General features: G+C 38.7%; 1 protein-coding gene across 3 annotated transcripts in view; it reads right to left on the bottom strand.

Moving 5' to 3' along the window:
• The window catches only part of sfswap (splicing factor SWAP), a 123494-nt gene extending 112504 nt beyond the window's left edge, over positions 1-10990 (bottom strand). For all 3 annotated transcript variants that reach the window (XM_060843368.1, XM_060843370.1, XM_060843369.1), the window contains exons 1-5: positions 10709-10990; positions 8296-8462; positions 7706-7837; positions 4250-4332; positions 887-1112 (exon numbers count right to left, since the gene is read on the bottom strand). In XM_060843368.1, the coding sequence (XP_060699351.1) occupies positions 887-1112; positions 4250-4332; positions 7706-7837; positions 8296-8462; positions 10709-10914 (814 nt within the window). In that variant the 5' untranslated portion in view covers positions 10915-10990. The remainder of the gene's footprint in view (positions 1-886; positions 1113-4249; positions 4333-7705; positions 7838-8295; positions 8463-10708) is intronic.
• Between the last annotated feature and the right edge of the window lie 1595 nt (positions 10991-12585).

The raw sequence follows: 12585 nt of genomic DNA, 5'->3' as shown, positions 1-12585 counted from the left end.
GATTAGTACACAAAGCTCCCTTTGTTCCTCAGAACTCCCTAGAACACATTGTGCATATCCTTTCCTTATTATATCTCTCTAAATGCCTCACTTTTCAGAGTTAAATTTTATTTGCCATTACTCTGCCCAATTTACTAGTTGTTCAATACCAGAATCCATTTTTGCACTGTGAACAACACCGATTTTCATGTCATCGGTAAGCTTAGTAATTATACCTTCGATGTTCACATTCAGGTTATTAATGGACATAACAAACAGCAAGGGTCTCAGTACCAATTCCTGTGGTACACCACTTGTCACAGGCTTCCAATCACAAAAACAATCCTCCATCACCATCCTCTGACTCCTATTTGCAAATCAATTTTGGATCCAGTTTGTGTTAACTTTCATCGAATCCTATGGGTTCTCGGGCCAGCCTTCCATGTGGGACATTATCAAAGGCCTTAGTGAAGTCTATCAATCGCACAAGCCTTATCATTACACTCAGTCACCTTTTCAAAGAAAACTCAATTAAACCATCTGATGAAGGAGCATTGCTCCAAAAGCTAGTGCTTCCACTTAAATCTGTTGGACTATAACCTGGTGTTGTGTGATTTTTAACTTTGTACACCCCCAGACCAACACCAGCATCTCCAAATCAATTAAATTAGTCAGACAGGATCCCCCTCCAACAAATCTATGTTGACTATCTAGTTATGATGCATCTTGTAATTAAGCACAGTGCCAACTTGCATATGAATTGCCCTTCCTGCTTCACCCCCACTAAAAACTGGACTTATTTCACAAGCAGTATCTTGCAAATTCACTGAATGCAAAAAAATTATCAAAGTGTAGGATCCCATTTAGAATCAGTAAATGAAAAGTGATCAGAAATAGTTCAACTTACTCTTTTTCTCTTCGCTTCTTTTTTCTGCCTGAACAACATATTTCCCATCTTTCATTGTTTTGAGAATGTGCTTGTAGTATGGATTTAGATAGTGATCAAAACGCAGAAAATCAAATTGTGAATTCTGGGCTTGTTTAGCTTTAAGCATGATTTCGAATTGTGTGCCCTGCTTGCAGACAAACTTTGCTGTACGTTCAATGATGGCATGCATTTTGGATGTCGCAGGCTGAAGAAAAAAGACATGTATACATATCACAAACACTTGCATTCATGAGACAACGGTATTAAAACGGGAAGATATAAATATAATTTTCTATTGGTGTAGACAGAATTCAATTAAAATTATCAACATGTCTGCTAGTTAGATCATTACACAGAAATCAATCATTATATACGCATATGCATTTTGACCAACATATCACAATCAATGCACTGAAGTCTAAAAATATTGGTTGGTTATTTGGAAAACAATACATTTCTGATGATTTTATAACCATAACAAGGTTAGTGACTGTCGTTGATACAATGGCCTTATGGAAGGCCATGGTGGGCTCATGATCCAGGGGAGGTAGGAGGTGGTATCGGAGAGCTGACGCTCAGTTTCTGCAATTTGGAGGTCAGTATGTCAGACTAAAACAACAGTTCATTTTTGACAAGTCAATCAGTCACAAGATCAGAAATGAGGCTTTTCTTTTGAAAGGAAACTTAAATTTGCAAATCCTCTTGTGCGAGGACCATATTACTCTTCACTTTATCATTTTAACTATTGCTCACGTGCTGTTGATGCAAGCCCAGTTATGAAACTTACCTGAAAACAACTGCTTCAACTATAAAGTTGCCAATGCCTTATAGTGTCTAAGTGCCAGGTAATAGCCAACTGAAAGGAGGGAAAATTTATCACCTTTCATTGCCCTTCTGCAGCACCAAACAAAACTTAACAGCATCTGGCAATCACCACCAACCAGCAGCTTAACTGCTACATCTATAAGGAGATTAAAAATAAAGACAGATGGTCCCATCACCACATGTTGATTTCCACATCACACATCATCCCATCCTCAGCTTTCCTAGTAGCATCCCCAGGTCAACTTAATAGCATCTTGTACCAATGTTCACTGTTACAAGGGCTGTAACAATTTGGGATGACTCAGCACTACAACAGCAATAAATACTGATTATCCATTATACCCAAAAATACCAACTTTTTTTTTTAAAGAAGTGCCCTAACCATTGTCCTTTTAAAGAAGGAACCCAACCAAAGCATGCCATATACCAATCTTCTACATTGGGAAACCAGGGTACACAGAACAAAACAAAAATCTCAGACAGCCCAGAATACGTCCTTTGCAAAAACCAACATAGATCTGTTGGGTCAAATGGTCTATTCTTGTACTGTAAATTCTAAACAAAAAACTCTTCAAGATCTTGTTCCCTCTAAAATATCAGTGTATTTACTGAAATGTGAAACAGATCTTGAAGAGTGTCCTAAAAGTTAACTACTGAACCTCTCAATAATTTTAAATTTGAAACCATGTTCTGTTAAACTGTTAACTTCAGTCAAACTGAACATAGTTTGCAAGTTACAGAGTCAGAGTTGTAAAGCAGAAATACAGACCCTTTGGTCCAATCTGCTGACCAGATATCCTAAACTAATCTCGAATCATTTGTCAGCATTTGGTCCATTTTCCAAAAAGTTGACTTTTTAATTCTTATTGACTGATCACTTTAAACATTACTGCTGCAGAAATAGTAACATTGTCTGTCAATCATTTGTGAAAAAAAATCACTATTTAACTTTCCATCAGACATACCACACACATAACTTAACCATCAGGTATACCAATTCTTAGAAGAGAGAAAAAAAAATGAGCTGATTTCAAAATGTCAGATGTAAGAGTTATCTTGAAGAATGCCCACTTTTTAAGCAAAGTTTCATGGCACCAGTTACTGAATAATTAAAAACAATGCCAATCCTATCATTCAGATAAAAATCAGAATTTACCTTTTAGTCAAAACCAGTTTCCAAAAAAGTGCAATTTGCATGAACAACAGAAATCTCAACATCAAGGATGCGCCACATTTTCAATGCCTTAATAGTACAGAGGATAATCAACCATCTAAAATGATAATGAGTTCCAAGACTATGAAGCTGACTATACAACTCATCATTTCTTAGCAATCACAACACGTCTTGTGGTGCAGTGCTGGTAAGCATACCCTTGGGCCAGGAGGTTTGGGTTCAAGTTACACCTGCCTCAGACTGTATTATATATAACCTGTCTAAACAGATTGATTTCAATTTCATATTAGGAAGGTTTCTGAGACTGGAAAGCAAGGACAATCACATCAATTAACTACTATAAGCAGCAGACCAATTGCCCAAAGCACTAATGGAAAGGAGAAACCTGGGAATTTCTACTCATTTGAGGAAAAAGAACATAACACAATTCGACAACCTTTAAGTAAATTATCTGCCAATAAATACCTATTTGCTTGGGTGGTTAGCCTATACACACAAACATAGAATAGAAATAGGCAAGTCAGCCCATCCAACATGTTCCATGATCAGTAAAATCATGGCTAGTCTGAGTTTCCTCATTATCTTCATGCTTTATGGCAACAACAAATCATAGTTATGTTGTGATCAAGATTTTTCAATCAGAATTTAGAAATAATCGGCAATTCAACGCTGTTCGACCAGTTTCCAAATAAAAATTATGCCACATGAACCATAACATCAACTTTCAAGATTAAATCACAAGTGTTGAATTGGGCATGTGAAATACCTAGCTATTAAATGCATAGCTCAAACATAAAAAATCGCGATTGGCTCTTATGTTTATCAATTTAGCAACACTGACCAAAACGTGAATGCACAGGATTTTATCTAAATGATATGACACACTTGAATAATGTTGAAATCCACAATGTAGTCCCTGTTTTCCTATTATCACAATTAAGCTGCAAGCCACTAAACAATATAACAGAACATACTGTCCCCATTGGGAACCTTTTTACTGGAAAACCTGTCTATTATTGCATCTACTTATTGGCAGATACTGTGTAACTGTCAATTAATTACAGTGCTACAAGTTAGATTTTCCGTAAAACTCAAGAATACTGTTCAGAAAGACGGGCTGAACCATGAAGTAAAATATATTTTCGAGTAGGACTCAGCCTCCCCTGAACTTCAGACAATACGCCAATAAATACGATGGTCTCAAAATCCAATTTAATCAATGACAATGCAGCTTCTTTCATGTGGAATTTGTAAATAATGTTTCTTCTTTTGATAATGGATTTCACTTTCTCACTCCAAGTACATTCTTAAGGAAACAATTGAAATGATTACAAGATACTTACAACTTCAACGTCAGAGGGGACAAGTAGCCCAGGAGGAGCAGTGTACGGTTCCTCATTCTCTTCTGCATTATCATCAATCTCGACTACGATGCAAAAGATAAAAAGAGAACATTATTAATGCACTGCAATACACAATTATAGTGTGCTATAGTGTGTAAAAGCAAAATGCTGAAAATCTGAAATAAAATCAGAAAGCAATGGAGGAACACAGCAAGTTTGGCAGCATCTGTGGAGAAATAAAATGATTAACATGTTAAGTTTATGAATGTTATAAATCTTCTTCGAAGCTGAAAAGATCTGGAAAATGGTGTTTTTTATGTAGTTGGTAAAGGAGGATTAGAAGCAATTGGAATAGATTGAGGTGTCAAAAGTAAACTACTTTAGAAAAGTTATACATTAGATGTGATGCAGTCCATGTTCAAATGAAAATCATTGCTCAAATACCTGAGCGTAACTCTATTAAGATTTGAAAATCTCTCTCTACCTGACCATTTTATGCATACCGAGCATACAGCTACCACAGGGTGAAATTGAGGACTGCAGATGCTGAACAGTCAGTTGAAAAGGGTGGCATTGGAAAAGCACAGATCAGACAGAATCAGAGGAGTAGGACAGTCGACATTTCAGGGTTAAGCCCTTCATCAGGAATGTCTTGGCGACTACAGCAGTGACTGCAACAGTTCAAGAAGGCAACATCACCTCAAGGACAACTAGAGATGGGCAATAAATGTAGAACCAGCCAGTGAAGTCCATGTCCCAAGAATTAATTAAACAAAAGGAAGCTAAATTTATACTAGCGCCTTTAACGTGCTGATGCAATAAACAAAACGTCTCCTTGTAGGCTGTTTAACAGCTATAACCCTCACACAATCTGTGAGGCAGTTTAGGAAAATGTCAATTTATTCATCTGCAACGATTAAACAGAGTTTAAAGGGAGACAGCTGAAGAGAAAGTGGAAGCGTTAGTGGTGATCTTCCATGAATCAGGGAAGATCCCAGAGGACTGGAAAATTGCCAACATGACACCCCTGTTTAAAAATGGACTAAGGCAAAAACAGAAAATTACAGACTAATTAGCCTAACCTTGGTTGTGCATAAGATCCTGGAAACCATTGTGAAGGGAGGGATTTCTGAATATTTGGACGTAGCATGGTTTCACCAAGGGGAGGTCATGCCTGACAAATCTGCTAGAACTCTTTGAAGAAGCAACGAGCAGCCAATGAGAGCCAGTGTTATCTCCCTGGACTTCAACATGGTCTTTACAAGATGCTGCATAGGCGGCTATTGAGTAAGATAAGGGCCCATGGTGTGAGGGGCAAGGTGCGAGCATGAATGGAAGCTTGGCTGTCTGTCAGAAAGCAGAGAATGGGGATAAAAGGGTCCTTCTCAGGATGGCAGCCAGTGACAAGTGGCGTTCCGCAAGACTGTTCGGAGCACAACTTTTCACTTTATAAATTAACTATCTAGATGAAGGAACGGAGGGAATTCTGGCTAAGTTTGCAGATGATACAAAGATAGTTAAAGGACAGGCAGCACTGAGGAGGCGGGGAGGCTGCAGAAAGATTTGGAGAGGTTAGGAGAATGGGCAAAGAAGTGGCAGATGGAGTACAAGTGGGAAAATATGAAGTCATGCAGTTTGGTAAGAAGAATAGAGGCATGTACTATTTTCTAAATATGGAGAAAATTCATAAGCCTTAAGCGCAGAGACTTGGGAGTTCTAGTCCAGGATCTTCTCAAGATAAACTTGCAAGTTGAATCAGTAGATAAGATGACAAATGCAATGTTGGCATTTATTTTGAGAGAATTGAAATATAAAAGCGGCGACCTACTTCTGCAGCTAAGGCTCTGGTCAGACCACACTTGGAGTATTGTGCACAGCTTTAGGCCCCATATCTCAGAAGGATGTACTGGTCCTGGAGTGTGTTCTGAGGAGATTCACGAGAATGGTCCCAGGAATGAAAAGCTTAACATAAAAGGAACATTTGAGGACTCTAGGTCTATATTTGATAGAGTTTAGAAGGATGAGGGGGATTTAATTGAAACTTATTGAATACTGAATGGCCTGGACAGAGATGATGTTGGGAAGATGTTTCTGTAGTTAGGTGAGACCAGGACCCAAGGGCATAGCTTTTGAGTAAAGGAAAGACCTTTTAAAATGGAGATAAGGAGAAACTTCTTCAGTCAGAGAGTAGTACATCTATGGAATTTATTGCCACAGAGGGACATGGAGGCCAAGTCATTGAGTTTTTTTAAGACGGAAATAGTTAGGTTCTTGATTGTCATCGGGATCAAGGGTTATGGGGAGGAGGCAGGAGAATGGGATTGAGAAACTTATCAGCAATGATTGAATGGCAGAGCAGACTCAATGGGTTGAATGGTTCTAATTTCTGCTCCAATATCTTATGGTCATTATTTCTACAGTAAATTACAATATGACGACAGAATGATAGAATGATACGACACAGAAAGGAATTCAGCCTATCATGCTATTGGTGGATCTTAGAGTGAACATGAATTTGTGGACCTAGGTTCCTGCTATTGACTCGTAACGCTGCAGATTTCTCATCCTATTGCACCTGTCCACTTCCTTTTAAAATGTCAGTTTCTTTCTAAGTATAGCATTCCATAATCTGTCAACTGTCTGAATATATTTCTCATCATCTTCCCTCAATATCTGTTGCCACTGATTTTCAATTGGCCTTCAGTTATGACAACTTGCCATTATCCAATGTGTAAATTTGTGTAAACACTAACCATTCTAGCTACATTATAGAAACCATATACATTTAATTTAATGCCCCCTTTGTAGTTTTCCTAGTTTCTGTGACTTGGGTTTTCTTTTTAATTTTACTGCTGTTTATATATCTGTTCTTAGCCATGATTTTTGCTATTTCCTCATTCCATGATTATCATGGATATCATGGGTATCAATTTAACAACTTCTATCTTCACTAGTCAGACTTCAACTCATTTTTGATAAATTTGCAACTCTGGTTTAGTTTATTGCAGAAAATCTCTGAAACAATCAGATCGAAGGCATTGTATAACAAAAGTGAGTACTCAGTTGCAATTATTGATAAACTGAGATATCCATATTAGTTTATCAAGTTGACTGTTACTTTTAGATAGTTAAATAAATGTTAAATGGCCAAATATCAGATCTATATTTATAACTGAAATGAACTACAAAAAACATTTCAAACCAGTTTCAGATTGGAAAGAATTCGCAAAACATTGTTCTGGGAAACATAGAAAACAGGAGAAGCAGGCTATTTGGCTCTTTGACCTTGTTCAGCCATTCATTATCATCATGGTTGATCATCCAACTCAATAACTAGTCCTCTTTTATCCCTATATCCTTTGATCCTTTTATCCTTAAATTCTATTTCCAGCCGATTACACGACCTCTAGAAAACATCAATCGCCCCGATAAAATGAAAAACAATTTGATATTTACCATCCGTTTTAGCCAGTTCTTCTTCCTCTGTTGGTTGCGATGGATCATAATAATCACTGCTATAAGCAAACCCAACTGCATTATAGATGCCATCCTCAGCTAAAGCCTCATTCAGACGTCTATATTCTTCCTCTTAAAAGGCAGTTTTGAGATGAGAAGAATGAATTAGACTTAAAGAAGCAAACGTTATTTTAAAATGTACGTAAAGTTAAAATATGACTTTTACATCAGCAGTACAGAATAAAATCAAGAATAAGATTTCAAATATTTAAATCATTAATTTAAACAAGAACTATGGAAAAATCTCAAAATTTATATCAGCAGAGAATGAGCTTTCACTGAAGAGAAAGACAAAACAGAATTCATAGTTTCCATGCTGCCCTAAGTTGCGAACAATTCTCTTTCGCAGGCTAATTTAACTACTCCTCAGATCCTTTTTGACAAGGAAGGATTCCTTTTCCAATCCCCAGGATACTGTCAAATAAGGAATATCAAAAAAAATGAGTGCATGGTTGAATTATGAGATTGTAATTATTTGCAGAAATTCACATGAATTTGGCTGCAAGATAAAGTTCTTTTGCAAATAGTACCTTGCCTTGCCTCCTCCTCAAGCAAGTCCGTATGCAAGGCTAAATACCTCTCTTCATCACAAAGAGCATCAATCCTCGCCTCCTCTTCCGATAACTGATAATCTCTGTTCCAAGTGTACTCAGCATCACATTCTGAGAGGTCGTTTAAGTGACCCCGACAATCATACCTGCAAGATGAAGACACTGGTCAATACAATTAAGAAAAAACTCTACTGACCAGATCACATACTTACCAAACTAGGCAACCTGCAAATGATATTTAAAGAAGCAGTTAAAATAACATTACAAATAATATAAAAATATGAAAATGAATAGCTTACTATATTACATAATTTAAATTTAAACGACTGTCTTTAAAAGATGGTATAAAGTGCATTCAGAAAAGTTAACTCAGTTCTTCACCACAATATTGAACAGTTAATAGAATGTAAACGAACACCCGGTTTGCCAAGTACTGACACTGTTTTAAAAAAGAATCTTACCGTGCATGTTTCAGTCAATCACTCGCACTGTTATCTGTCAAAGACACTCTTGCTTGACAACATTTCATCTGCAAAAGCAGTTTTAACAGGCGCACAAACCGAGGACATAAATACCTATCAGCAAGAACCAAAAGGGCCGTAAATGTCCTCGCTTCACCATGCTCTGCGTTTTCCTGGAGGAGGAGGTGGAGGAGAATGAAAGCTCTTCATCAACTGGAGGCCCGTCGCTTTGTGGCAAAATCATGACTAGGACTGTTTTTTTTCCTAGCCATTTTACTACCTGGCAAATTCACTGGGGAAAGAAGCTCTGGATTACGTGACAGAGAGAGACATTTATATATTTATATAAAAATGAACACAAATTGCACAGGATATTCAGTACAGAAACCGGCCAATCAGCCCATTTACATAAACATATGCATAACTAAAAGGAGCAAGGAAAAGTTATGAATAAAATAGAAAGACTGCATGCAGCTTCTATCTAACAGATAATAGGCCCTAAGTCTCAAAGAGATTTAAAAAGTAAAGACTTTCACTTGTATGAAGCCTTTCACAATTACAGGTTGCACCAAAGTATTTTTATTGTCAATGAAATACTTTTCAACTTGTCCTTTTATAATTTACAAAGTACTGCAGCCAATTTTTGGACAGCAAGGTCCCATAATAGACAAAGAACCCAGAAGCAACTATCTTGAAGATGTTCACTGAAGGATGAATATTGGCCAAGGCATTGGGAACACCTGTGCTTTGACACAGTGGCCACGGGATCTTCCACATACGCCTGAGAGAGGAGACAGGGCCTTTTTAAAAAAATTCTCAATCAAAAGTCAGCATCTCCAATTACACGGCACCTCCTCAGTACTACACTGGGACCATCAGCTTGATTTGTTTCCAAGTTCAAACATGTCAGAGTGACACGTTAACCCAAACCTCCCGACCCAATAGCAGCATGACCAGATGGCCACAAATAAAATACCCTACTTAAAGACTAACAGCTGGGAACACCCTCCTCCCAAAAAAGCTCATGTTCCACCGAAGCGGTGCTGCTGTTCCATCCACGCTGACTGGCGTGCTGAGCAGACCTTAAGAGGTCCACATGGTGGAAAAATTAATTACAGGGAATGTACCAGCTGACATGACATAAGCTCAAACAAAAGCAAAACTGTACATGTGCTGGAGATCTGAAAACAGAAAGCACTGAAGAAACTTAGCAGGTCTGGTGGTCTCTGGGGAGAGAGAATTGACAGTTAGCATCTCAAGGCTGCCCTTCAGTGACATGACTGTTATAAAGGGTCAGTGGATTCAGTCCTTGGCCAAGTTGGCTTCAAGATTTCAGCACTGTCAAAGCTGCCAAGTTTCTCCAGTATTTTCTGTTTCCATCACTTGCCATACCTTAGAAACAAGAGCAGAAATTACTGAAGATACTCAGCAGGTCTGACAGCAACTGCAAAGAAAAACAGAGTTAACGTTTCAAGTCCAGTGACTAGAGTACAGATCCGAAGAAGGGTCATCGGACTTCAAACGCTAGCTCTGCTTTTGCTGCAAAGATGCTGTTAGACCTGCTGAGTTCCGCCAACAACTCTCTCATTTCTCGTGACTTAAAGTAGCTCAGGAACAAAAACAAAGTGCTGGAGGAACTCAGCAGGAATGGCCGCATCTGTAGAGATAAGCAGAGTTAACCTGGAGCCCAGATATTTGGAGGGCTCATCTGATTTAAACTGATAGATGCTTTCTCTCCATGGATGTTGCAGGACCTGCTGAGTCCCTCCAGCACTGAGTGCTGCCTCCAGATCCCCAGCATTCGCGGTATCCTAAGTTCAAAATCAGAGAGAAGAGTTTAAATCTCCCCCCTCCCCCTCCTCAGGGAGGAGGAAGGTGGTTAGAGGGCAGTCAGGCTGGTAGACAGAGTGAGTGTGAGTGGGTTAACCGACCTATCGATGAGGAGGGCCGGGTCTCCCATCCAGGGGATGAGGTGCTTGCCTTGCTCGTGGAACTGGGCCTTGTCGTCCTCCCGGAACAGTTTACAGGCGTAACCGAAAACTAACAGCTCCACCACCTTCTTCTTATCATCCTCCTTCTTGTTGTTCTGCTGCTTCTTGCGGTGGTTGGGGAAGGTGTAGGCCCGAGCCTGGGCCATGGTTTAGTCTCGGTGTGTGTCTCCCTGACGAGGAGCGAGCCCGCCGTCTCCCTGCAGCCGCACCGCCACAAAATGGCGGCCGTCACCCACAACAACCAGCCTCCACCCGCCTCCGCACATTCACCACAACCAGCCCCAACACAACAAAAAAAAAACACACCACACTGAAACATAACATTACAACAGAGGAAAAGGCCTTTCATACATCCGTGTGCTTTATAAAATTATATCGCTGTTCTCTGACTGTTAGGTGGGCTTTGGTGTGTCGAATGTGCGGATGGCAGAAACAGCCAGAGACTGTACATTCCGGCAGATGCTGTCACAGCTGAGACAAAGTGTGGAAGGTAATCATCAGTGAATGTGGAACACAGTCCATATCTAAATTAAACAGTGAATGTGGAACACAGTCCACACATAAATTATACAGTGAATGTGGAACACAGTCCATATCTAAATTAAACAGTGAATGTGGAACACAGTCCACACATAAATTATACAGTGAATGTGGAACACAGTCCATATCTAAATTAAACAGTGAATGTGGAACACAGTCCATATCTAAATTAAACAGTGAATGTGGAACACAGTCCACACATAAATTATACAGTGAATGTGGAACACAGTCCATATCTAAATTATACAGTGAATGTGGAACACAGTCCACATCTAAATTAAACAGTGAATGTGGAACACAGTCCATATCTAAATTATACAGTGAATGTGGAACACAGTCCACATCTAAATTAAACAGTGAATGTGGAACACAGTCCACACATAAATTAAACAGTGAATGTGGAACACAGTCCATATCTAAATTAAACAGTGAATGTGGAACACAGTCCACACATAAATTATACAGTGAATGTGGAACACAGTCCAGATCTAAATTATACAGTGAATGTGGAACACAGTCCACATCTAAATTAAACAGTGAATGTGGAACACAGTCCACACATAAATTAAACAGTGAATGTGGAACACAGTCCACATCTAAATTAAACAGTGAATGTGGAACACAGTCCACATCTAAATTAAACAGTGAATGTGGAACACAGTCCATATCTAAATTAAACAGTGAATGTGGAACACAGTCCACATCTAAATTATACAGTGAATGTGGAACACAGTCCACACATAAATTATACAGTGAATGTGGAACACAGTCCACACATAAATTATACAGTGAATGTGGAACACAGTCCACATCTAAATTAAACAGTGAATGTGGAACACAGTCCACACATAAATTATACAGTGAATGTGGAACACAGTCCACACATAAATTATACAGTGAATGTGGAACACAGTCCATATCTAAATTATACAGTGAATGTGGAACACAGTCCACATCTAAATTATACAGTGAATGTGGAACACAGTCCACACATAAATTATACAGTGAATGTGGAACACAGTCCACACATAAATTATACAGTGAATGTGGAACACAGTCCACATCTAAATTAAACAGTGAATGTGGAACACAGTCCACACATAAATTATACAGTGAATGTGGAACACAGTCCACATCTAAATTAAACAGTGAATGTGGAACACAGTCCACATCTAAATTATACAGTGAATGTGGAACACAGTCCATATCTAAATTATACAGTGAATGTGGAACACAGTCCACACATAAATTATACAGTGAATGTGGAACACAGTCCA

The sequence above is a fragment of the Hemiscyllium ocellatum genome, chromosome 24 (genome assembly GCF_020745735.1).
Source record: "Hemiscyllium ocellatum isolate sHemOce1 chromosome 24, sHemOce1.pat.X.cur, whole genome shotgun sequence".
Taxonomy (NCBI): Eukaryota; Metazoa; Chordata; class Chondrichthyes; order Orectolobiformes; family Hemiscylliidae; genus Hemiscyllium; species Hemiscyllium ocellatum.
The sequence above is the reverse complement of the archived record's forward strand: the minus strand, read 5'-3'. Positions and strand labels throughout refer to the sequence as shown.